The following is a 24,746-nucleotide window of genomic DNA, read 5'->3' on the forward strand; positions in this document are numbered from 1 at the left end:
TTTCGAACACCGCCACATATATAAATCCCTGGTCCGTTTCTTGGAAACCTTTAATGATTTCCTCTCTCAACAAGGGACTGATAACCACGCAATTTAGTCCCTTTAGTCTCCAAACCAACCAACCAAACATCTCTCAACCACAAACTCAACATGTATCATAATTACCGATGAGATTCTACTTATTGCCAATAGTCTTAATATTCATCGGATCCCTCATTTCTTCCGCCAGTTTCACAGAAGTGAAGCGAACGTGAGGAATGCGTGGTTCAGCACACCCATTACTGTCCATCACTTCAAAATCAGGAGCAGAACTAGGCGCAGCAACTGCCTCCATTTTTCGCAATGCTACCAATAAATGGAAAGCTGATTACAAATCTCGCGCCGCGCATGCACCAAAGACAGAATTTTGTGTCTGATATACGTCCAACATTAACATCCCTACAAACCAAGGAGATTATAATCGATTGAATGTAAGGCCAAACAAGGATTCTGTTCAAAATACGCACCAAAACGTGACGTCAGAGCACCCATGACGTCACGGGTCAAAGCAGACGGCTCGTATCGAACAATTCTCTAGCCCCGAGGGACGAAATGGAATCGTTATTCAAGAACTGTAGGCACGAGTCAAATTTCGTTCTTAAACTTCATACGAGCTCCGTACATGAGCGACCGGAATACATTCGTAAGAGCTGCAGATGATCCACGTATACTAAAAAGGACCAAAAAAATTAAAATTTGATGCGCATGCGCATTGTGCTAAAAATCGACGCTACACCTGAGAAGCTAGCGTGTATGAATGTGTGTGAAAGTTCGTAGATGGAGTTGGTACACGTTAGGAATGTACGATTTCTTTACAAAGCGATACTAAAGTTGCACAGAGGATTACCAAAGGAACTTCAAATTATAGGAAATGGTTATGTCAGAGATGAATTCAAGAGACATAAAAGCTGTACTCCACATGAAACCGAATTGTTTATGTCCGAATGGACGGTAAGTTTGTCAATCAGCATTTCCAGTTTGAATTCAAATCCTATTCACATTGCAAATATCTGAATCCACATTTGCAGAAACCATATTATCCTCTGATCGGCAAAACGGAATCAAAAGGTTTTGCTCGTGTTTTATGGAAAACCATGGTCTATGAGTCCCAATACAAGTTAGCACCAATATTTGAACATTAGTTATTTAAAACTGTGGTATTTATCAGTAGCCTATGAATGCATGTCATGCTCTTTCAGGTTATGAAAAATATTTTTTGTAGTCTCAACTGCAACTAGACGTTCAGTTTTCCTCAAGTAATTATAGTTATTCTGGGATGTTATTCGTGTTCTGTTCTGTATCTCTTCTTTTTCATATAATGGAAAATTTTGATAGTGTGAATGAAATAAACTATAAATTTGTGATACATCTATCGACTGGAAGTAGTTGGCAAAAAAATTTGAGTTGTAAGTATACATATTGGCGGTTCTGGTAGTAGCTATTTGCCCTCCGTTCTGTCCAGTTTGTTAATCTACCTCGGAATGATTTACATTGTATTGGATTGGATTTTGTTCCTGGTTAGACATAAGAAATTAATGTTAAATTGATGTGATTTTAAGATGTGTTTGTGAGGCAGTTTTGAATGAAGTTAATATGGATGGTACCAGTTTGTTTTCTAATAACTCGCGTAAATTTCCAGAGTCCAGTAGTTTAATATTTTAGTACCTGTGTCGTAAGTAAAAGCTGAATTTACAGACATGCGCGTCTATCATCTTATCTTGACGCTGCCTTATGACACACATATCGTGCACAGCTCAGAAACTCAAGCAGAAAATTTTAAGCTTCATTAATGCGAGCTAGACAACACTCAAAGTATTAGGAACATAGATTGTTGGGAAATATAACGTGAGATTGCTGCTGATATAGGCAATGTTGCCCAGTTTCTATCGTGGTTTTTTTTCTCCTTTTTAATCGGTTTTTCTTAAGACAGTATTAAATCCAATGTCCATAAATTAGAGTTAATTTAATATCATCATTATTATTTATCCCTCAGTGGATGTGGGAAGCTGATTGATGTACTAAGGAAAGTAAAAGCAGTAAACAGAAATTGAAATAACTATATATTTAGTTGAAACAGAACATCAGTAGGTTACTTGAAAGTAAATTTAATGTGAACCCAGTAATATTACTGATAAGAGGTTGCAAAGTTTTCCCCTGTAATATGAAATACTTGTGAACACAAAAGTACCTATGCAAAAATTGCAACACAGAGAAGTAATTGTCAAACTCAGATAACACTACCAGCAATAGGCCTAAGCAGCTAAAATGGCATAGAGATATCTATGTACAGCAATGTCCACTCTTGTATGACTAGAAATCAGAATTACATTGACCTCAAGAAAAGAAGTCAAATGAGCTGAAAATGTGAGAGAAAAGGCCCACTGCATAACGTAACTAACCTGTAGAGTAGAAAGCCAGCTGCAGCAGCTAAATTGCAGTAGTGTTTTAACACAGCACTATCTGAACATTCAAATATGTATTACCCCAATTGAAGGTGGGTGAAAGCCCAAAACACGTATTGACATAAATACAAACGCACAAAAAAGTGGTTGGTTGATGTATTTCTTAAAATAACTATAATTTTGTTCACGTGGACATATCGAAGGAGCTGGCACCAACGTAAAGACACTGGACTTGCATTGGGGAGAAGGGGGGACTCAAATCCCCCATCCAGCTGTCCAGATTTGCATTTTTGTTGTTTCCATAAATCAGTTAAATGGCAAATATGAGTTCGTTCCACATGTCATGGCTAACTTCCTTTCCCACCTTGTCTTATATGAGCTTGTGCTCCATCTATAATGACCTCTTTGTTGACAGTCTGTTAAGCTCTATCCTTAATTCCCATTGTCACAATGGGCTGTGTTGTTTCATCTGTAATACTGGCTTAGCACAGAAGCACTGGACCTGTGTTTGTCAACAGTTTGTTGGCATTATATCCAGACTGGAATCAGCTATATCACATTTCAGTCTGTGTTCCAGTGATATCCATATTCATGTTAGATTATACTGTAATAATTCATGATAAACATATGTACTCCAACACCTACACAAAGTCCCAGGCTTTTAAAGTCAGAAGCAGCCCCCCCCCCCCCCCCCCAAAAAAAAAAAAAACTATATAAACCTTTAATGCTGGAAAAGATTACTCTGCCAGTTGTTTTCTTTCTCAGTTCAAAGGCTGGTTTGATGCAGTTCTCCACACAAGTCTGTCCAGTGCAAGTCTCTTCATCTCTGTTTAACTACCTGAATGTACTTACATGTATTCGAGCCTTAGTTTTCCTTTACAGTTTTTATCCTGCACTCATTCCTCAATTACCTGATTGACGATTCCTTGATACTTAACAGGCTGCATCTATCGACTGAACCTTTAAAGTAAAGTAGTCATGAATTTTAGTTTTCCCCAATTCAAATCAGAACCATCTCACTAGTTATCTAATCTACTCATCAGATGCTAAACATTTTTCTGTAGCACCACACATCAAGCAGTTCTATTCTTTTCATACCTGAACTGTACTGTTCACTTTTGTAGAAGGCTGCACTACAGAAAAATACCTTTATAAAAGACTTCTAATACAAATTTATATTAAACATTAACAAATACATCATTTTTTGCAACACTTTTCTTTCTGCTGTTTTACTAGCATGAATTTTATATCATCATTACTTTGGCCACCACTAGCAATTTTGCTGCTCAAATAACAAAAATGGTAATAAAACTGACCTGCCAGCATTTTTTTCCATCTCTAACCAAATTACAATGTCAGCGTTGCCTCGTGTTTTGACTTTTCTAGACTTTGTCCTTTTGTCAGTAATATTCAGTATCTCTTGTGTTAAACAATAATTTCTACTGGACCATGTCTTTTATCTATTTCATCTCTTTAAGTTACTCATTCCCCTTCTATTGTGTTGACTTCACCACGATTCAGTCAATTATTGCCTAATGCTCCCTCAGAAACTCTCGACATCTTGCTCTTTCAATTTAGCCAGGTCCCATACCTTAATTTCTTACCTTTCCTCATGTTATTCAGTTTTAATCTTCATTCTACAATCAACAAATTATGATCAGAATCCACATCTGCCACTGGAAATGTCTGGGACTTGACATCTTTTTTCAGAATTCTTTTGTTATAGTTACATAATCCGTCTGAAGCTTTCTGGAATCTCCAGCTCCCGTCCACATATACTATCTTCTTTGATTATTCTTAAATCAAGTGTTAGCAATGAGGAAATTATAATATGTGAAAAATTTTAAGACATCTTGCCTTTTCATTCATTTCCCTACTATTAAATTCCACTCTTCCATTACAAAAGAATCATCATTCTGTTAACTATATGAATAATTTTTTTATGGCATCAAGCATACTTTCAGTATCTCCGGAACTAGTAGGCATATAAAATTTGCATAAAGTGTCACTGCCAAGTAACGTATCTCAATGAATCTCGAATCATACACAGAAAAAACTGCTGCGATAATTACTGAAGGTAGCTGAAAGTAATATACAGAGAGATGAACAAAAATGACACTTTTATTCAAAGACAGTAATTACACTAAAATCACCATGATTTGTAGTGGTTCCCTTGATATTACAAAATGTAGGCCACAGTTCTTAATAGGGTGGGCCACACTTGTCACACTTTGTCGTTCTTCCAGTTTTCCAATGACTCTTTCCAGTATGAAATCATCAAAATGTTGTCTCTGGGCCCTTCTTTTAATAAGGAACATCACTGCAGTGCACCATAATTGCTTAGAGAGTGATACATTCTTTTTTTTTCTCTTCCTTCAGCTCCACATTGGCACTGTAGTCGCGTTGACTTCAGACCATATGACATCCAACTTTTTGTGCATGACAGAGACCTCTGGCAACATATTCCCACATTTCTACTTCATTTCCATGAAGTACTTAACATGCTATGTTACTTTTATACATCTCTTCCTAATATATTGTGGAGCAGTGTATTTTGGCTGTGATAACATTTTTGCCGTGTTGGTGTTCTATTACTATTACTTGGCTTAAGGCATGTGCGATTGCCATGGACAGCATTCCATATTCTGTGGTGTGTTCCCATGCTGGTTGTAAGATTGGTAAGAAGCACTTCTGGTAGGACATGCCATTCCTCACTGTCTGGAGTTGACAATGGCTGGATGGTGGTGTGTGCATGTGGATATGCTACAATATGTCTCCCCAATAAATGCCACACCTGTTCACTGTGATTAAAGTCAAGGAACAGGCAGGCAAGTCGATTTGCTGAATATCCTTTTGTTCCAAGAGATCCTCCGCCTCTGCTCTTTTTATGTGATTATGCATTGTAATCCATAAAAATAGTCCAGACTGCATGCACCCCTGAAAGAATGCAGATGGGAAAGGAGCACAGCATCACAATAAGATTGACCGGTGAGTGAACCATATTAAATGATTTGCTTGTCATTACGCCCATTCAGCAAACCTCGCCATATGAAGACAGGCTATATCAAGAATCACAACTGAGATTGAATATGCTCCTGTTTGAATGCTACCCCACTCGTCATTCTCCCAGTCCCTTTGCAATGCCTGGTATTTTTAATGCTCCCCGTGCATGTAAAACAGTGCTGCGAGAAATACCAAACTACTGGGCTACATTTGTCACACTTCATCTTCCTTCCAGTTTTCTGATAATTCTTTCCGGTATGAAGTATTCAGAATGTTTGCTCTGGGTCCTTTTGTAATAATGAACACCATAATAGAGCACTGTAACTGCTTGCTGATTGACACACAATGTTTTCTTCTATTCCTTCAACTGCTTGGTAGTGTTGAGCCAGCTCCATTTGCTGCTATAGTCATGTTGACCTCAGACCGTTTGACGTACAACTTTCTGTGTATGACAGAGACCTCTGGCATCATACTCTCACACTTCTACTCATTTCCATTGAGTAGTTACCATGTTGCCTTTATCTGTCTCATCCTAAAGATTTGCAGAGCAGTGTATTTTGGATGTGGTAACCTTTTTAGGGTTGACAGAAGCGTCCGATCCAACTCGTCAGCTTTGACCCGTGACGTAAGGGTGTTGTCGTGTGTGACGTCATGACGGCGCGGAGTTTGGTTTGAGTGTGGCTGTCTCCAGTTCTGTTTTATCTTATTTTATTTACTTTTCTGATCTGTTTGTTCTATCTCGTGAGATTTTTTTTTATTTAAAAACACTTATTACTTATTTTAATTATCTGTTTCCTCGAATTTCTGTTTTAGTTTATTATATTTATCTTTCTGATCTGTTCGTTCTATCCCGTGAGGGTTTTTTTTTAAAAAAGACAAAAAACACTAATCAGCTACTGAAGCATCTTTATCTTCTATGGGTTGCAGGGGTTACGACCCCTGGGGAGGTGGGTGGGTATTCATGCATGGCTGTCTTCACTTACACGTTGTAGCTACGCAAGGCGTCTAAATTTGTTTATATTTAGTTTGCCCCCCACCCAAAACACCCCATTTCCCGCGCTTGTCCCGTTAGTGTCATTAGGCTTCTTGTGGAAAGAGTGTGTGTGTGTGTGTGTGTGTGTGTGTGTGTGTGTGTGTGTGTGTGTGTGTGTCTTTCCGCCATATTTGTGACGTCATGGGTCAAAGCAGACGGGTGGGATCGGACGCTTCCGTATTTCCTCTTTTTATTATGTTGTTGTTGCATTCTGTCACTTGGCCTAAGATAAACTGCCTAATTTATTTATTATTTTTGTACTGTCAAGTTCAGAGGAACTGGAATTCCCATATAGATCTGCAACAGTTTTAAGAGATATGTTGTTTCACTAGTATCATGGCCCCTGCAGTTTCTTCCTCACTCACTTCTGTTTTAAGGTATTTGTTTTTGCAAGTTCACACTCTGTGGTCCAAATATAAATGAAAACAACTTACTTTGTATCTACCATTCCACACAGAATTATATTATTGTGGGAATGAATTAGTGAAATTAGTGGTTGCTACCTTTCTACAGTGCCGGTAATGGTTTATTGAAACTTCTTCCATTTGCTGTCATTAAGGTTCAGATACTTATTTCATTTATAGAAGGCATTTCACATGGTTTAGAATATGTTTCAATGCATAATCTCTTCTTAATTGGACAAGTGTAACAAAAATTCAGTGTTAAAAACAAATCTCAGCTTTAACTTTGCATAGTGTGAAAAAGTAATCACTGAATAGCAATCATGTTGTGAGCAATAATGGAGAGGAACTGGCTGTTAACTACTGTATTGCTGTAGAACTTTTTTGGCCAGTCTAACAGTGTCCTGTGGTGGGAAATTCAAATTGTTGAATTTTTAGCAGTAAATGTCTTGCAGCATCTGCTACTGGAATTGGCTAAGCATCATGATTACACTTTCGTGCTTACTAAATTGTCTTTGTCTTTAGCGTCAACAGATACATAGTTCATTGCACACTTGACTGTAACTGAGTGAATTTACAGTGTAAGTATATTCCATGTTTGAGAGGTAACTACTCACACAACTCAGATGCAAATTCTGTTCTAAAATGGCGATTTAATTCAATAACAACAGTTCATAAGTGAAGCATTTTTAATGTTAGCAAATCAACAATTGTACAGCCAGTACCTATCTTTAAATATTTAATGGTAATAGTCATGTTGGTGTGAATGATAAATCTTCTACCATCACCACTCTCATTCTTACCAACATTACCAACTCTAGCCCACACATCAAGATGGTGGTACAACTACAAGTGCACAATTTTCCGTTTCATAAACTTGCAGCATGCTACGTATCAGCTGGCATCATTGCTCTTTTTTGCTATAATACACCGGCCATTAAATGGCATTAATGCTGTCACTCCTTTACCAACGTTCTGGTGTTGCCTACAAAGGACAACACGCTTCTATAAACTGAATACAAACATCCTTATTGTATATGAATCACTGTATGCAAGTAAATAATTTTCCTTGTCATGGAAAAATTGAACACTGTATCACATTACGTAAATGTCAGTCTACTATCATTAGCTATTACCCTAAAACTAAAACTATTTTGTTCTCATGACACTGCCAAAGCAAAACAAAAGCATTACAAAATGTGTGTGAAGAAATGAACTTTTTCAACTTGGCAAAATACAGGGTGCCCACTCGAAAAAGGCCCCACAAACAAGTGTAGCAATTCTGCTGAAAATGTAATTTGTGACATTTGACGTGGCAACACTGTGCACTCTTAAACGTTGTTTGACAGAACGGTGTGTTTCCAAAAGTCCCTGTGACTGGGGCTCAGTGTTTAGTGACAATATATCACTATTTTGTCTAAGAATATGTGTTTCTTGTAGAACAATATTGCATTGGCAAATGTTTTTGTTTGTTGGGCCTCTTTAGTGTTTGTCACCCTGTATAATTTGTTACTGATCTGCAAACAGTAAACAATCGTTAATACCTGTAGCAAGCAACCAATGATCATGAAACGTGAGATGAATCAGTTAATAAAAAGTTATCATATGGCAAAAAGCTTCTACATATTTAGAGGTCTGAAACTGTAATTTCATTCAAAGCAGTCTTTGTCATGTTGCACATACTTTTACCCACTTGTCCACTGTTGGTCAAAAAACTTCTAGAGTAGTGTTTAGTTGGGCCACAACATTCTACAAAACACCTGCTTTTGACTTAAATTATATGTCATTTTACATCACTGGCAGCTTTGAAACACCAGAAAGCACACAGAGAATGTAATCAATAGAAGGTTGGCAAACCATGGAATTATTAAGTTTTCCCAAGAAAGTCTGGAGCAGATACAAATGATGGGCAGACGTTTAGGGCTTCATAACTTTAGCTACTGCAGAAGAAAATAAAATCAGTATGGGATTTCGTTAACAAAGATAGGGAAAGCAGCTTAATAGAATGTTGGTAGTATTTATATTAACAAGATTGGGAACATTACATAGTAGAGTATTTATATGGCAAATACTATTAGTTGTTACTTTTTGTACATAGATAAGGAAACTGATTTAGGTACCTGAGGAGAAAAATCAAAGCAGTACAATGAGAAAACGAACTTTGAAATGAATACTCCAGATGTCTGAAGTCTTACACTTAGTCAAAATTTTCAGTTTGCATTCCTGAGGGTCCTCCAAAAGGCAGCTCACAGTACAATCATATGTCCACCTTTAAGGAAATTGTACAACTCCACAAGATGCATGTCATATTCTACCTAACAGTCTGCTAAATCTTAAAAATTACACTGTGATGCTTTCGGCAAATTTTAGTGCATCATCATCACTGTGTAAGTCATTCTGCCATTTTGCAATGCATGAGAATATGGGATGAAATTCTTTTGGTGGGGTTTACATTGTTTATTTTGACAGAATTGTGTGGCAGACTGCGAGTTTAACCTGGAGACTTGCTTTCAACATGCCAACCAATTAAACCACAGCAATACACCCACAGAAGTTACAAGACTATCACTGACTATAATTGCTTCAGTCTGCATATATACCAGGGTTGCCACATGTTCTGGAAATCAGGGAATTTCAAACGTGTCAGGGAAATGAGGGAAATCTGAAAAAAAAAACACACTGTAAAAATCTCATTTTTGTCTCGGTAGATGTAATGGTTTGTTTATTGTGATGTCATGCACCGTTGGTGGCTGGGTGCAGCTTAGTACGTGCACCACTTCCCTACTCCTTTATTCTTACTCCTTCTCCTATTTCTGCCATTCCACCCAGCTTGCAGTTAGCGCTGCCACCACTTCTTTCAGCTAGCTTAGCAGCTGCCGACGAGAGACAGGGAGGTGTGAGGAGTGGTTTGTTTGGATCTGATTCTCGGAGACAGTTGACACAGCGGCCAGAGACGGCAGTCATGTATGCACAAGTTGTCTCAGTGATTGTATGAATTTGTGTGTGTTGTCGTTCTCTGATGAAGGTTATGGCCAAAAATTTAGTTGTGAGAGTGTGATTATTTTCTGTGTGCCTGTCTGCGGCTCAGCAATCATCTTTACTGTGAGTAACAACCTATTCTCATTCGTACTGATTCTCAGAGTATTTGTGCAACTTACCTGTAGCATGAATTGATCACCATGGTCTTATTTCATCAACATAATGTCTGTTACATGTGAATAGCTGGCCACATGAGTGGACTTTCATGACAGGCCAAAACCGCAGGTCATTCCTGCGGGTATCTCTAACAGACTGGGCCTGCCGATCTGAAGCCGTTTGGTTCCCACTAATGTGCAGGCCCTGTCCGTCGGATCTAGTCTCATCAATTTGCCCGCAGTCTGTGTGTTTCTGTGTGTAGTATAATGCAGTGCATTTTCGTGGTTTATGCATGGACCCAGGACTGTGGTGCTCCTGGGCAGGCCAGAGGCCACAGGTGGTGAATTTCAGGAATTGTGACTGTCTCATCACAAGTACATTGTGCAGTGTGGCATTTTATAGAAATTCTGTTTATTCTAGTACATTCTGGCACTTTGAAAGTAGTTTATATATTAGAAAGTACGGATAATAAGAAGAAGAAAATTGGGTCAGTCACTGGGAGTTTGTATGCTGTGTAAAATAGTAGACATAACACAGTGGGTAATAACTGACAACAACGAACATAGTAGAACCAACATTTTATTGGCAGTCACCTATAGTGTTGGTTTACACAGCTCTTCCAAGCCTTATGCATCTTTCAAGAGGCCTACTTTTTTCTGAGGTTATTTCTGAAATCAGTGAAGGTATTTTAAATCTGTCTTGCAGCTCCAACAAAATGCATATTTTTCATAAAATCAGTGGTCATAATGAAACATATATATCATTTCTTTCTTGCTTTCTCCATCTTGAAAACAGTTCATTACGAAAGAACTTGATATAAGTACTTAATATTTTTGCTCACACGTTTGGAAATAAAGAAGTCCTTATATTCTTTTGTCAATTTATATCTTTAGTTACTCTTGATCTCAAAATTTGTCAGGGAATAATGCTAATACTTGTCTGGAAATCAGGGAAAAATCAGGGAATTTCACTTGGGTAAACTTGTGGCAACCCTGATATACAAGGTGATTATAATTAAACTTTCAAAACGCTGTATAAATAACACCACTGGTCTGAATGACGTCAAATTGCAACTGAATATCATCAGAGGAGGAGGAAAATGTATGGCAGAAGAAAAAATAGTGTGAAAATTGATCAATAGATGGCACTGTATGTGTCAGAATATGTAAATGAAAACACCTGTCATGCGCATGGCCCATTGAAGTTGGTATAAACACATTGGGTACACAGCTTTTCCTCCTTTAGCATCTGCGATGTTTGCCACGACTGCCTCGATGCAGGATTGCGCTCTGCTTGTAAAGATGTATTATAAGAATGATGACTGTGTACACGTCGCTCTGCAGAAGTTCTGGACACTGAAGGGTTTCAAAAACTGCGTTGGTCCAGTGACTGCCATGGGTCGGGAGAAAATGATTCAGAAATTCGAAAAGACGGCTTCTTTTGGTGCACAACCTGGTAAAGGGAGGAAACAAATTGATTTGATGTCAGTGAAAGTAGCAGCCACAGCAATGCAGGAGGAGACTGGTGTGGTGTGCGAACGTGTAGTGCACGAAAAATTGCCTGAACATTGGACATACCCACGAGCACAGTGTGTAAAATCATACAAAACACGCTTCTTTGCTATCCATTCAAAATTACACATGTGCACGAGTTGCTTCCTGTTAACCTGCCAGCTAGAGATACCTTAGGTATAGAATTTCTTGCTCGCATGGAAGTGGACAATGATTGGCCATGGAAGATTTTGCGGACAAACAAAGCCCACTTCCATCTGATAGGGTATGTCAGTACACAGAATTGTCGAATATGGGCAATGGAAAATCCACCTGCAAATCAACCAGTACCACTTGAACCATTAATATTACTTCATGACTGATGTATTATAGTAAAATAGAGCAATGTTGCCAGCTGACATGTAGCATGCCACACACTCATGAAATGGAAAATGGTGCAGCACTTGTAGTTGTACCACCATATTGAGTTGTGTGTTTGAGATGGTGGTATTGGTGAGGATGAGAGTGGTGGTGATATCAGATTTATCAATCACACAAACATGATTATCATAATTACATATTTAAAAGTAGATACCGGCTGTACAATTGTTAATTTGTTCACCTTAAATATGCTTCACTTGTGAACTGTAATTATTAATTTAAATCACATTTTAGAAGAGAATTTTTATTTGAGTTGTATGCGTAGTTAGCTCTGAAACATGTGTACTTAAATGGTGGTTTTGCTTAGTTACGGTCAAGTGTGCAATGAAGAACTGTGTGTTGTTGAAAAACAAAGTTACAATTTCATTTAGTAAGCATGAAAGTGTAGTGGAGATGCTTAGCCAACTCCATTGGTAGATGCTGCAAGACACAAATTTTGCATTACAGTGTGCTTTGCTGTAAAAAGTTTGTGTGTGTGTGCATTCCCAGAAGAGTTACTTCATCCTGTGTATATCTTGCAGATAGACTATGAAGATAAAATTAGAGAGATTTGAGCCCACACATAGGCTTACCAAGTGAGTGTTGTTCCCATGAGCTACTTATGAGTAGAACAGGTAAAGGGGAAAGCGGCACTAGTACATAAAGTACCCTCTGTCACAACTTGGACACTATGATTAAGATTCCTGTAGCTATCTAAATACACCCATAACACACAACAGCTCTGATTCTGACACATGTTCTTGGGGGGAAGGGGGCAGCATGGACATCCTCCACTTGACCTACTAACTTGTTCCTTGCGCTACCCTCGAAATGTTAGAAATTTACATTCTTGTAATCATAGTTCAGAACAGAAAAGCCACACAAAATTAACAAAAGTAAAACGTTTAGTTTCCTCTTCGGCAAACCCTGACAAGCAGGGAAGGGGCAGCTCATTTAGTCTTTAAACAGTTTGAATTTCCCACCACAGGGCACTGTTAGACTGGCCAACAGGCTAAAATAAAGTTCCACAACAATGCAGTAACTGACAATCGATTCCTTTCCATTCACTTGTGAATTATTGTCCACAACATGAAAGAATGCTATTCAGTGATCACTTTTTCATGTTGTGCAAAGTTAAAGCTGAGATTTGTTTTTAACACTGCCTTTTGGTTACTTAACATTGATTGAGATCAGTGAGAGCCATTCACCCAGTTAAGAAGAAATAATGCATTGAAATATATTGTAAACCATGTGAAATGCCTTCTTTGTTTGAACAGTAATGGCAACAACTGGGACAAGTTCCAGCAAAACAATACCAGACAGTTCAAATTTAGCCATCACTAATTTAAATAATTAATTCCTGCAATAGTATAACACTGTGTGGCATGTTAGGTAGAAAGTAAATTGTTTTCATTTACATTTGGATCACAGAGAGTGAACTTGCAAAGTGTGGAAGAAACTACAAAGGCCATGATACCAGTAAGACGGATCTCTTCAACGGTGTTGCTGTGGATACTCTCATCCGGCTGTCCTCCATTTAGCCGGTGCGCACCGCCAACTGTTTTTCTATCCTGGAATCCACAGACTGACGAGGGAGAATGCTGATGCATCTGTAGATGTCATGGAGCAAAATCCTCCAGCTTCTGTGCTGTAGCAGTGAGTCTTTGAAGGCAGCCACCAAGGTGACAACCCTTCATTTTTTCCCTCCCCATTGTGACACTCTTCCAATGGAACATTTGTGGCATTAGATCCAACAAGGAGGAATTACGGTTGCTCTTGGAATCGTGCCATCCACTTGTTTTCTGCCTCTCACATTTCTTTCAAGCCCACTTTGACCTCCACACCCCCTCTCCCGAGGGTGGTATCGCTTCTCTCCTGCTCATCCAGGATGAAGCTCATAGTCAGACTATCTCACTGAACACCCGGCTGCGAGCTGTTGGATTTTCCTTTCTCGCTTCACCTTTCCTCTTTGTACTGTCTACACCCCTCTGTCAATCAATGTCACCAGGGCAGACTTTCTCCAGCTTATTGGGCAACTCCCTCACCCCTTTTGTTGCTCGTTGACTTTAATGTGCACCATCCCCTTTCGGGCTCTCCCAGAATCTGTCTGTGTGCACTCTTGGCTGACCTTCTCAATCAACTCAACCTCATCTGCCTTAACACTGGAGCACCCACATTACTTTCAGACTCAACACACACCTATTCTCATTTGGACTCCCGTGCTCTCCACATTTTTAACCATCATCCTACAATGGCGAACTGCATTTCTTATAAACAGTTCCCTGCACATTGTCATCACATTCTTTGGGATAGCAAAAAAGCTAGCTGGATTTCATTTACTAGTTCTTTTTAACAGTTCCACTCCCTCTTCCGTCATGTAGACCAACCTCCAATAGCTCTTTGAGAGCAAGCTCCATTCCCCAATTTCCATTCTGACCATGGCAAATGATGTCATTGTTGACACGATTGCTATCTCCAACACTTTAGGCCACTATTTTACGAAGATTTTGAGCTTCACCCTCCATTACCCTGCCTTCCTCCATCGCAGATGAGTGGAGGCGGCTCATGTGATACCCTTCTCCTCTCAAATTCATGAATGCTACAGTGCTGCTTTTACTATGTAGGAGCCAGATCATGCTCTCACTTCCTCCCAGTCTTCTGCCCTAGGGCCGGACAATGTTAACATTCAGATGTTGCAGCACCTTTCTCTTGTGGGCAAGCACTTTCTCCTTCATGCGTACAAATGCATCTGGGCAGATGGCACGTTGCCCAGAAACTGATGTGAAGCCAGTCATACCCATACATAAGCCCAGTAAGTACAAACACCTTCCATCTAGCTACCACCCCATTTCTCTCACCAGCTGTGTTTGGAAGGTGGTGGAACATATGATTCATGCCTAGCTGGTATGGTGGCTCGAGCCTTGCAGTTTATAACCACTACACAGTGTGGATTTCAAGCAGGCTGTTCTGCAGTTGACAGTCTCATCACTTTGTCAACCCATGTCAGTGTCAACAAAACTGGGAGGGGGGGAGGGAGCAGGAGAGCAGGGAGGGAATCAGTATGGAAGATGTACCTTAATACCCAGAAGATGCTGTCATCAGTGCATATAAGCAAAGGAACGGTAATATTTGGAGTGTCTAAAATTCGATTTATGGTTTTCAGTCGCCCTTACCATTATATTTAGTGCTGTGAAACAGTTTATACTATTCGGTAAGTTGCCTCAAACATTATACCGTATCTCAGGAAAGATGGTGCCTTTAGGTAGTATCAATCTAAGTTATTTGCATTTATATACGTCTGATCAGTATTATAATGCAATAGCTTAATGTACTTAATTTATTACTGATGTAGTTTGTAGGCGTTCCACTTCAAATTTTCCTGAATTCATGTCCCAAGGAAGGTGGTTTATTAAACAAATTTATAGAGAAGTGTGCTACATGTTTTTTTGTAAGTGGTAGAGGTATTCATTTTACAAGAAGATTGTTTGTGGAGAATGTGCAGATGCATGTGTGTGGTGTATGTATGCACACACATGTATGTCTATTGTTGACGAAGACCTTAATGGCTGAATGCTTTAATTGTGAGAGTCTTTCTGTTGTGCCTATCTGCGACTCAACATCTTCGCTATATGGTGAGTAGCAACTTTCCTTCTCATATATTGTTACTTATCCTTTGTGATTTTGTATTATTTGCTCTGTGGGCCTTCGCCTAGTCACGAATCAACCCCCTAATAACCATACATTCCAATGTTGAAAATTTATGTCATGTAAAATATTTCAAGAAAATGCTGTATTGGTGGTAGAAAATGGAGTCTTGATTGCAGTAGATAGAAAAGAGTTCATTAAATCAGTTTATTTAGATGTATAACTTAAGAAAGCATGTCAGGTACTTAAAACAAAATTATTGTTATTTTCTTTCTCTGTACTTACTCATGCTTCTTTTGAAAACTAATTGTATTTTGGATACAGGCACAGACACAATTACATAAATTTTTACATCGTTCTTGATGCCGTTCTTAAGATGCAATTTCAGTGATGTGACTTCACATAAATCAAGCTGAATTTCTCTCAAGGGAGACCCCTTTAATGTAAATGAATGCAACCATATCCAGTAGCTTGGTCATTGATGACTCCCTGGCCTAAACAGTAGTGACTCCAATAAGGCAGCCAGCACCGCACGACTCGATTGCACATGCGATCAGAATCATTGTCACTATAATTCAACTTAATCTATGGCAGTTTGACAGCGTAAAGCAGATGATTAACAGCTCAGTGAATTAGTACAAGAACATCCGAGCATGTACAACTCTAGACACCATTAAAACAAGCATTACTCTTTTTAAGAAAAAAGATTAGCTTTCCAATATTTGATTTTACAGTTATGTCACTGTCAGTGTCTTCCCCCTATGAACCAGTATCTACCAGTGCAAATTTGCAGTTAGCAGGTTAGCATATAAAAACCAGTAAGATCAGAGAAAAAAATCTTTCTTGTTGAAAAATTTAGAGCCTCTTTTGCAGTGCATGTTTTCCATCCACTGCTGAAATACAGTTTAAAATATTACTGCTCCCTTGAGCGTCCAAAATGCCATGTCATTTTTCCCGGCAGGGAGATCCATCTCCAACAGAGGCCCAGGGCTAAATTCAGTCACAGTTCACACACAAGGTCTCTGCTCTGAACTCCAGCCATACCCACTGTCACATGTTATTAGGGAGTGATTACATATGCCTCTGGGGTATGTACTCTATCCTCGGATCTGTCTCAGTGTATTCTTTGGATCAAAAGACTCTGTTAATACCATGGTTTTCCGTCGCCTGCTCCAGGCCATCCTTGATTCCTTTCTGGGTTTGGAAGTGGTATGCACTGTTGGTTGTACAGTCAACAAATAAAGTGGTTTTGCCTAAGAATGTGCAGAGTGCAGTGAACTATGCTCCTTGCCAAACAAATCCAGTGTATTCACTGTAGAATTAGTGGTCATCACCAGCACCCTCAGCCACATTTGTTCTTGCACAGGCAAGATGTCCTTGATTGACAGTGACTCCCTGAGTAGCCTTCAGGTGATAGACCAATGTTAACCTTGACACCCATTGGCTGCTACTATCCACAATCTCCTTTTTGACCTCCACCAAGCTGGATAGTCAGTCATATTAGTATGGATCTCGGTAACATTGGGTCCCAGGTAATGAACACACTGACCGGTTGGCAGAGTTGGCTATCATGATGCCAACTTTGGAGATGGGGATACTGGAACCAGATTTCGGTCAACTGTACGCCATCAGTTGTTGGGGGCTTGGAACATGGAGTGTGTCCTGGTTTCACTGAATAAACTGCAAATCATGTGGCAGTATTCCTTTCATTCTTCTCACAGGGACTCTACTGTTCTGTCAGCTTCACATTGTCTGCATCTGGCGGCTGACCCATGGTAACATACTCAGACGTGAATATTCACCCACTGTCAGTGTGATGTCTGTCTGGCAGTGGCCCGCTTGTTACTAAACTGCCCTAATTTGTTCATGTTACGGCAAAACCTTAAACTTGCTGACACGCTGCTTCTGGTTGTAGTGAGCGATGCCAAAGTGATTGATCTGGTATTACGTTGTACCTGCGAAAGTGGTTTTTATTCAACTCTGAAATAGGGCACAGTAGCCTTATCAGCTGCTTGAGGGGTTGGGGGGATGCCCACTCTCGTGCTCGAACCCAGGGCGCCCATGGTTGCCCTTTCTCAGTGGTCTGACCTGCCTCCTGCTCTTCCCACCCTTTTAATTCCTCTTATGCTTTTACATCTGTCATTGATTTACTGTCTCATCATTATTGTTCTAGTTCCTAATATTTTTACCAACTTGTCCATGTTGCTGTTTATCTTGTGGTAAAGGAGGTTGTGGAAACATCAGGCAGATGCAGGTGGTGCATCTCCCATTGTGTGACATGTCTCGAGGGCCTCCAATGGCTTTCTGGGTGGGGCAGCTCTCCCACCTGCACTCTTTTACCCCTCTCTCACTTCTGTCTCTTGGTTTTCATGGTTCTCTGGTAAATCAAGCCCATCAGGATTTGTTTTTTGTATCCATTCTGGCTGGGAACACTTCCCAACTTTACACACAAAGGACTGAGGAACCAGTGACCTCATAGTTTGGTCCTTTAAACCACATCCATCCATCTTCTGCAGTCTCTTCCAAACAGTTCACTGCACGATCAGCTAGAACTTAATCTGTTATGGACCTAAGCCACCAAAGATGCCATTCTTATAGATCCAAAAACAAATTCATGAATGCCAGTATGACCCCTTGTAACTAAAAAACAACAACAAAAAGAGTAAATAGTGTGTCTATTACATTATAGTGTGTACCTAAAGTGTCATCATGTTACACATTTTTAGTATCCATCCTACATGTGCACCTGAACAAGAGGTGGTTCCTTCGTCTCTACTAAACCAAGGTTCCTTGTGTAGAACAATGAAAATTTACTAAATTTATTTTGCCAGTCCCTCTTCATTTAGCAAATTATGGAGAGGTTCAATCGAAAGATGGCAAGTTCTACACAGCCCCAAATGTTACTCTCCTGTAAACAACTTGATGCTGTATCTGTTGCCGTCATATCCCATAAGAACCTCAGCATGGTACAGGAATTAATTTTCACCAATATCTAATGTTGCAGATGCATGAAGAAGAACTGCATGAACATTTGGAGAGGAAGAGATCCACTTCATATGTTGCTTACATCAAGATCCACCAGACAACAAGGTAGACACTAGGGTATTCATCCTCCCTTTTGAGGTGAATTACCTTCCAGAGGAGGTCAAAATTATGTTACTGCTGTGATGTGAAGCAGTATTTCCCACCTGCAATGCAATGTTCTTAATGCCAGCAGTTTGAACGTATGTCTTCCCAGTTTAAGTGCAAGCCAATTTTTGGAGACTGGCCAGCCACTTAATGGACATGCACCATGTATGCTACCACCTCTCTGTATCAAATGTTGGGACACTACAACCCACCTCCCCCCCCCCCCCTCCCAATCCCCAAAATATGCTAACCTTCTCAAGGAAAGTAAAATCCAGGAAAGCTCATAAATAATGACTGTTTGTATCCAGTCTAAATGATATCAACTTTTGGCACTATTGTGGCCAGGTCGTCAGCAGTATGTGGCGTACTTACTTCCTTGATGTTGACATCCAGTAGTCACATAAATAAACCCGTTTTGTGGTTCCTGCACTTGGCACCTTGTTAGGTAACCCCTTCCCACATCCGGCTGGAGAAATAGTATCCTTCACTGGTAACAGGACTCCCTCTCGGAAACACTTTCCCCAGAAATCCTAAATACAGAGACATGACACCAGCCAGTGGCTGAAGGCTCCATGGACTGAGTGTCCCAGGATGGCTCTGCTCTTCTTCCATTCCTACACCTGAAGTGAATAAGCCCTCATAAGAATTTCATCGTCAAAAGTTGTGAAAGAAAAGAATAATAATCTCAGGAGGAAATTGATCCAGTGGCATAGAGGCGTCAAATCCCCCATGTTGTCCCAAGAAACCTTCAACATGATGATCCAATGGAACTGCAATGGATATTACTGTCACCTGTAAAAACTGCAATGGCTAATTCCTTCTTCTTGTTCAATCTGTGTCGCTCTCAAGAAATGCAATTCGCTGATCATTCTTCCACTCCTATCATGCGTTCTGTTGGAACTGTTCTGTCCGCAAGAGAGCATCTGGAGGATGGAGGGGCCTTTACACAGGTTTGTTAAAGTATTGTCAGAGAGCGGATTTCCCACTGCAACACATTGGAAGCAAAAATAGTGTGAGTGCAAACCACCCCAGCAATCACTATTTGTAACATTTATTTACTTTGAATCTGGACACTTATTTACCTTCAGGTGACTAACTTAATCCAACAACTCTCTCTCCTTTTTCTTACTTGGGGATATGAGCATGCACCACCTCCTGTGGGGAAGCACCACTTCATTTGCCCTTCTGATTAAGAAGTGCCTTTCTGATCTTGATTTCTGTGTCCCCAATTATGGTACTCCTACCAATTTATGTGCCACCCATAGCACATCATCTGCTATCAACCTTAAGATCTCTTCCACAAATCTGATGGCTTTGATATAATGGTCTCTGCATGATGATCTCTGACAGTGACCACTTTCTGGCTCTTCGGAGAGCCCACTTGTAGTTGTATACCTCTGCTGCCACCTTAGTACCCTCTGTCAGATTGCATTGAAGAAGCTGTGGGAGATGTCTACAGTGCAGTTGCCCACACTCCTGGGACTGCTATACACCCTTTCTATGGGCACACTCTGCAGTTGACTGGTGTCATGGTGAACTGAACACATTGCAACTACTATTCACTATCATCAAAGGTCCTACCAATGTCCCTAGTGAAATCCCTCACAGACCATACTCACTGCTTCATTCTGAGACTCACCGTCTAATTAAACTCAATAAGAAGGAATACTGGGGAAATGTGTTTACATCTTCATCCTAGGTTTGGGCTAAGCTCTGTAGTCTCCTGGCCGACTAAAAACCAACAAGTGTTCTGTCTCTTTCTTCATGGTGGTATTTTTACTGATGCAGGGGTTCATGTTGAGCACTTGTGATCCACTTTACAACAGCATTGGCGTCATCTTCTTACCTCGCAACCTCCAAACGCACAAACTGAAAGTTGAATACATGTACCTATCCTTCAAACACCCCTCCCCCCTTCCCCCCAAAAAATCACTCAAAATTATATAATGAATCTTTCACTGCCTGGGAACTGCTTCAGGCTCTTGATCACTCTGACCACATGATACAACCCCCAGACCCTGATTTGATTCATAACATGACGACCCAACATCTGAAAGTTACTCAAAGATTCATCTACTCAGAATCTTCAACCATTTATGGCTAGAAGGTATTTTATCTTCGCAGTGGTGGAATACTACAGTCATCCCAATCCATAATACTGGCAAAAACACAATGTTTATCGACAGCTACTGACCTATTAGGCTCATCAACATGCTCTGTAAAACTACTTGAAAGGGTCACAGCCTAACGACTGTGCTAGGTTCTCAGGTCATAGACCATTTTGTTCCCCCTATCAGTGTGGTTTCTGGGATGGACAGTCCACAACCAAACATCTGCATAGGTTGGTAACAGCAGTCTTAACAGGCTTTTACGTAATGGCAACACCTCATTGTAGTCTTCTTTGACCTACATAAGGCGTACAACAGTGCTTGGTGCCATCACATTTTACCAACCCTCCATGACTGGGGCATTCAAGGCTCCCTACAAATCTGGTTGTTTTAGTACATCACTCAGGTACCCATGAGTCCAAGAGAACAGCATTCCGGATGGCTCCATGCTGAGTCTTAACACTCTTACTCATCAGAATCAATGGGCTAGTGAGCAAAAGGAATGCTCCTGTGCTGTATGTTGACTGATGTCAGTAGCTGGGCAGCCAATCCATACAGTCAGTCATCTACAAAAAAGTAACACATTAATAATAAGTTTATTTACACTATGTATGCTCAATAATTGAATTGTGTATAACTTTGAATGCTGTAGGTTCTTCTTCAGTGCTGAGTTATATGAAAATGATAGTAATCTTATTGACAGAACCAAATGGCCTAGAATGATTATTCACTTATATAAGTGTTTGAATATTAGTAATGCTTCTTAGTTTCGGGCTAATGTATATAAATTGCCCTCATTGCAGCCTTCTGTACTGATGTAGGTAAGTCCATTTAGAGGTCATGTGAATTTGTATCTTCTGGAGACATGTACGCTTGGTGGCCCTCTTCGGAGATAGTGGGAGGGCAGCTTCGTCCAATGGCACCCTGAGATTTAAAAGTGGCATCTCTTGTGTAGTTGTGAGTGTTGCACTGGGTGCATTTGACATAGATGCCGTCGTTACTGTGTCAACATTTTTTTTTCTATTTGGGATAGCGTCCAATCGGTAGTCTTTGCTGTACACCAACTCATAGGAGCCTTTGCACTGCATCCACTTTCCCCATAACTTCAAATTCTCCCCCACAAAAACGCGACTCGTGCAGTTCCCCAATCTGATGGGGCCGATGACCTCATTGTTTGGTCCCCTCCTCCAAATCAATCAACCAGCCAAAATACACTGTGTCCACACTTCAATCTGTTTATAAAATTGATAAATGCAACTGTGAACATTTAGTCTCAAAGTTCGCGAACCTGAAGCCCCATTCACTACCACTGTACTGAAGTGTCATTTCATGATCCAATCTGCTTATATTGACTGGAACATTTAAAAGGCTGCCACCCTGTGGTCCATTTGTTGCTTTGGAGGCAGCATGTGGATATGTACGTCACAGAGTGACTGAAAGTCACTGCATAGAAAGTAGCACAAGCAGCTTCAAACTTATGGCTCTCATTGCATGTCTCAAATTGCACAGCTGAAATCATCTTGGCTGCCACATTGTAATTACATCTTTAAACAGAGGTTTTAGGTTTGTCATTTTCAGTTTGTGTGGATATTTGCCACTAGATGCTGATCAGTTGTCAAGTCTGTATAAGGGGGCTTGTCAGCTGCGGACTTCTCAGATATGTTTACAAAGGAAACTTTGTTGCATGTATATATGTGCAACCTTGTTGCTGTTAGCTAAATGTTTCAAAAAACATTTATTCATTTACAAATACATAATCTGGAATCTTATCAGCACTAGAAGAAACTTTCTAATTTAGTTCTCCAATAACCCTCCTCTCACCATTTCCTAGACGGAGCGAGGTGGCGCAGTGGTTAGACACTGGACTCACATTCGGGAGGACGACGGTTCAATCCCGCATCCGGCCATCCTGATTTAGGTTTTCCGTGATTTCCCTAAATTGCTCCAGGTAAATGCCGTGATGGTTCCTTTGAAAGGGCACAGCCGACTTCCTTTCCCATTCTTCCCTAATCCGATGAGACCGATGACCTCGCTGTCTGGTCTCCTTCCCCAAAACAACCCAACCCAACCATTTCCTAATCGTGTGGCGATACAAAAAGTGTGTTTCATTTAAAGTGCTTTTTCTCTCCATCCTGCAATGCAGTTACTGAGATGTTAAATAAATCACAATTGTATATTAAGGTTGTGTGACTGTGCCCACATGGTCGTGCTGTTGCACGTATGTACCTGAGAGAGAGAGAGAGAGAGAGAGAGAGAGAGAGAGAGAGAGAGAGAGAGAGAGAGAGAGAGAGAGAGAGAGAGAGAGAGAGACTTAATGCAGGCCTTCTCTTTTTTATTGCAGAAATATGCTGTCTCCCTTGCTGAACAGTTGAAGCTAAAAGGAGTTAATATGAAACAGTTCGGTGCGCAGTTGGATGAGGACCGCATCGAGCAGATGAGAGATGACCAGCTATACCAGTTGTATGAGCTAATGGTTGCTGCGAAAGGAGAAAATGCAATTGAGCATCAATAAGTTGACTGCCTAGCATTGATATGGTTGTGATTATAAAGATTTGAACTGCTGGAGGTATACCACAAGAGATCCCCTCTCATCAGTGTTCAATGTTATGCTAACATGAGTACAACTGTAGTGAATACTTGAAATGTTTGTTTTGATCTATCTGTTATCTCAAAGGAGATCAGAATCCCTTTGCTATGAATATTGCAGGGAAGACAGGGCCTGTTCCAGAAATTTTGACATGGAATAGTGTTTGCTGACAAAGAAAAGTGTGCCTTTGTTTTCAAATTCCTATATAGTTGTTATTTATGCAATCATTGTTATCTGCTTAAAATAATAAATTTTATGAAACAGTAAAGTTTTTTATCTTCCTCCTCATCACCACCACAGGACAATCTAGTTTGTCATACTCGGTCACGTCAGAAGGTCATTTTGAGCAATTACTCTGTACACATTGTCACTTCACAGCAAGAACAGCTGTCACTGTGTAAAGCTGCCCATCAATTTGAAGTACACCACAGTGACATCATTTCAAACTTCCAAAAGCAATCACGAGGCACGAAACAGTGAAGCTCTGCCTTGTAGTGGTTGCCCACTGTCAACATCAGCTGATAACTTCTACCTACTAATTATGTCTTATAGGTATCCCAAAGACATACAACAGAATTATGCCATGTTTTTGTGGAACAAATTAGAGGCTTCGTCTATCCAGACAGTATGCAGTTACCTCCACACCATCAGCTTGTCCTATAGTCGTCCATTACAAACAAACACAGACCCTCCATCACCTCTCTCATACCCCTAGTCTGGTTCCATTGCACAAAAAAGTGTGTTATGTAATTTGGAATCCATAGGATAAACGGAAACCTTGCCCCTAGGCCCCTACATTTGGAAGAAACAAAAAGCACAAAAGAAATCCCATTTATTTTTTATCTCAAAATGCTACCCTGAAGTAACTTTGTTGCTTTAACTTTAGTAATTCAGTCTATATAATTTAATGTGGGGCCATTGGCTACTAATTTTCTGAAGATGTTTGTATCTGCCGAGTGAAACGTGTAAATAAGAGAAAATTTTGTGTGTCTTGTGGATGCTCCACAATTTTACTTTCTGCACACGCAGTTCCCCCTGCAGGTAATGCCTGTGATTAGTATAACATTTCTACCTGCAGTAATTGAGGCAAATATAATGAAAAAAACTAAATTTTCTTTTACAAATCCTAATTATTTCATAGTCCTTTTTATACTCCGGAAACTTGAGGTGATACTTGGACACAACCTGAAGCATATAGTGCTTCTGTTTCTCATTCTTTATGAATAACTGACTGCAGACCTCCATGAGCTTGGCACCTCTCCTCGTCAGAACATTTGTAGCTTTCAGCTTGACTAAATGTAGAATGTCGATGAAATACATTTTCGCAACATTGTGAATAACCTGTCTCGAGTAA

General features: G+C 40.1%; 1 protein-coding gene across 1 annotated transcript; it reads left to right on the plus strand.

The window, feature by feature from the left end:
- The first annotated feature begins 613 nt into the window (after positions 1-613).
- On the plus strand, positions 614-23,660 carry LOC126470168 (succinate dehydrogenase assembly factor 3, mitochondrial-like). The gene is made up of 2 exons (XM_050097809.1): positions 614-990; positions 23,147-23,660. The coding sequence occupies exons 1-2, from the start codon at positions 817-819 to the stop codon at positions 23,315-23,317; spliced, it is 345 nt and encodes a 114-aa protein (XP_049953766.1). The 5' UTR covers positions 614-816; the 3' UTR covers positions 23,318-23,660.
- Positions 23,661-24,746: the final 1,086 nt, after the last annotated feature.

Source organism: Schistocerca serialis, chromosome 3 (genome assembly GCF_023864345.2).
Source record: "Schistocerca serialis cubense isolate TAMUIC-IGC-003099 chromosome 3, iqSchSeri2.2, whole genome shotgun sequence".
NCBI classification, from domain to species: Eukaryota; Metazoa; Arthropoda; class Insecta; order Orthoptera; family Acrididae; genus Schistocerca; species Schistocerca serialis.

Coding starts and splice junctions, on each gene's coding strand:
- LOC126470168 (XM_050097809.1), top strand. CDS start 817: ATGGAGTTGGTACACGTTAGGAATGTACGATTTCTTTACAAAGCGATA. Junction 991..23,146: donor TGTTTATGTCCGAATGGACG/GTAAGTTTGTCA, acceptor TTTTTATTGCAG/AAATATGCTGTCTCCCTTGC.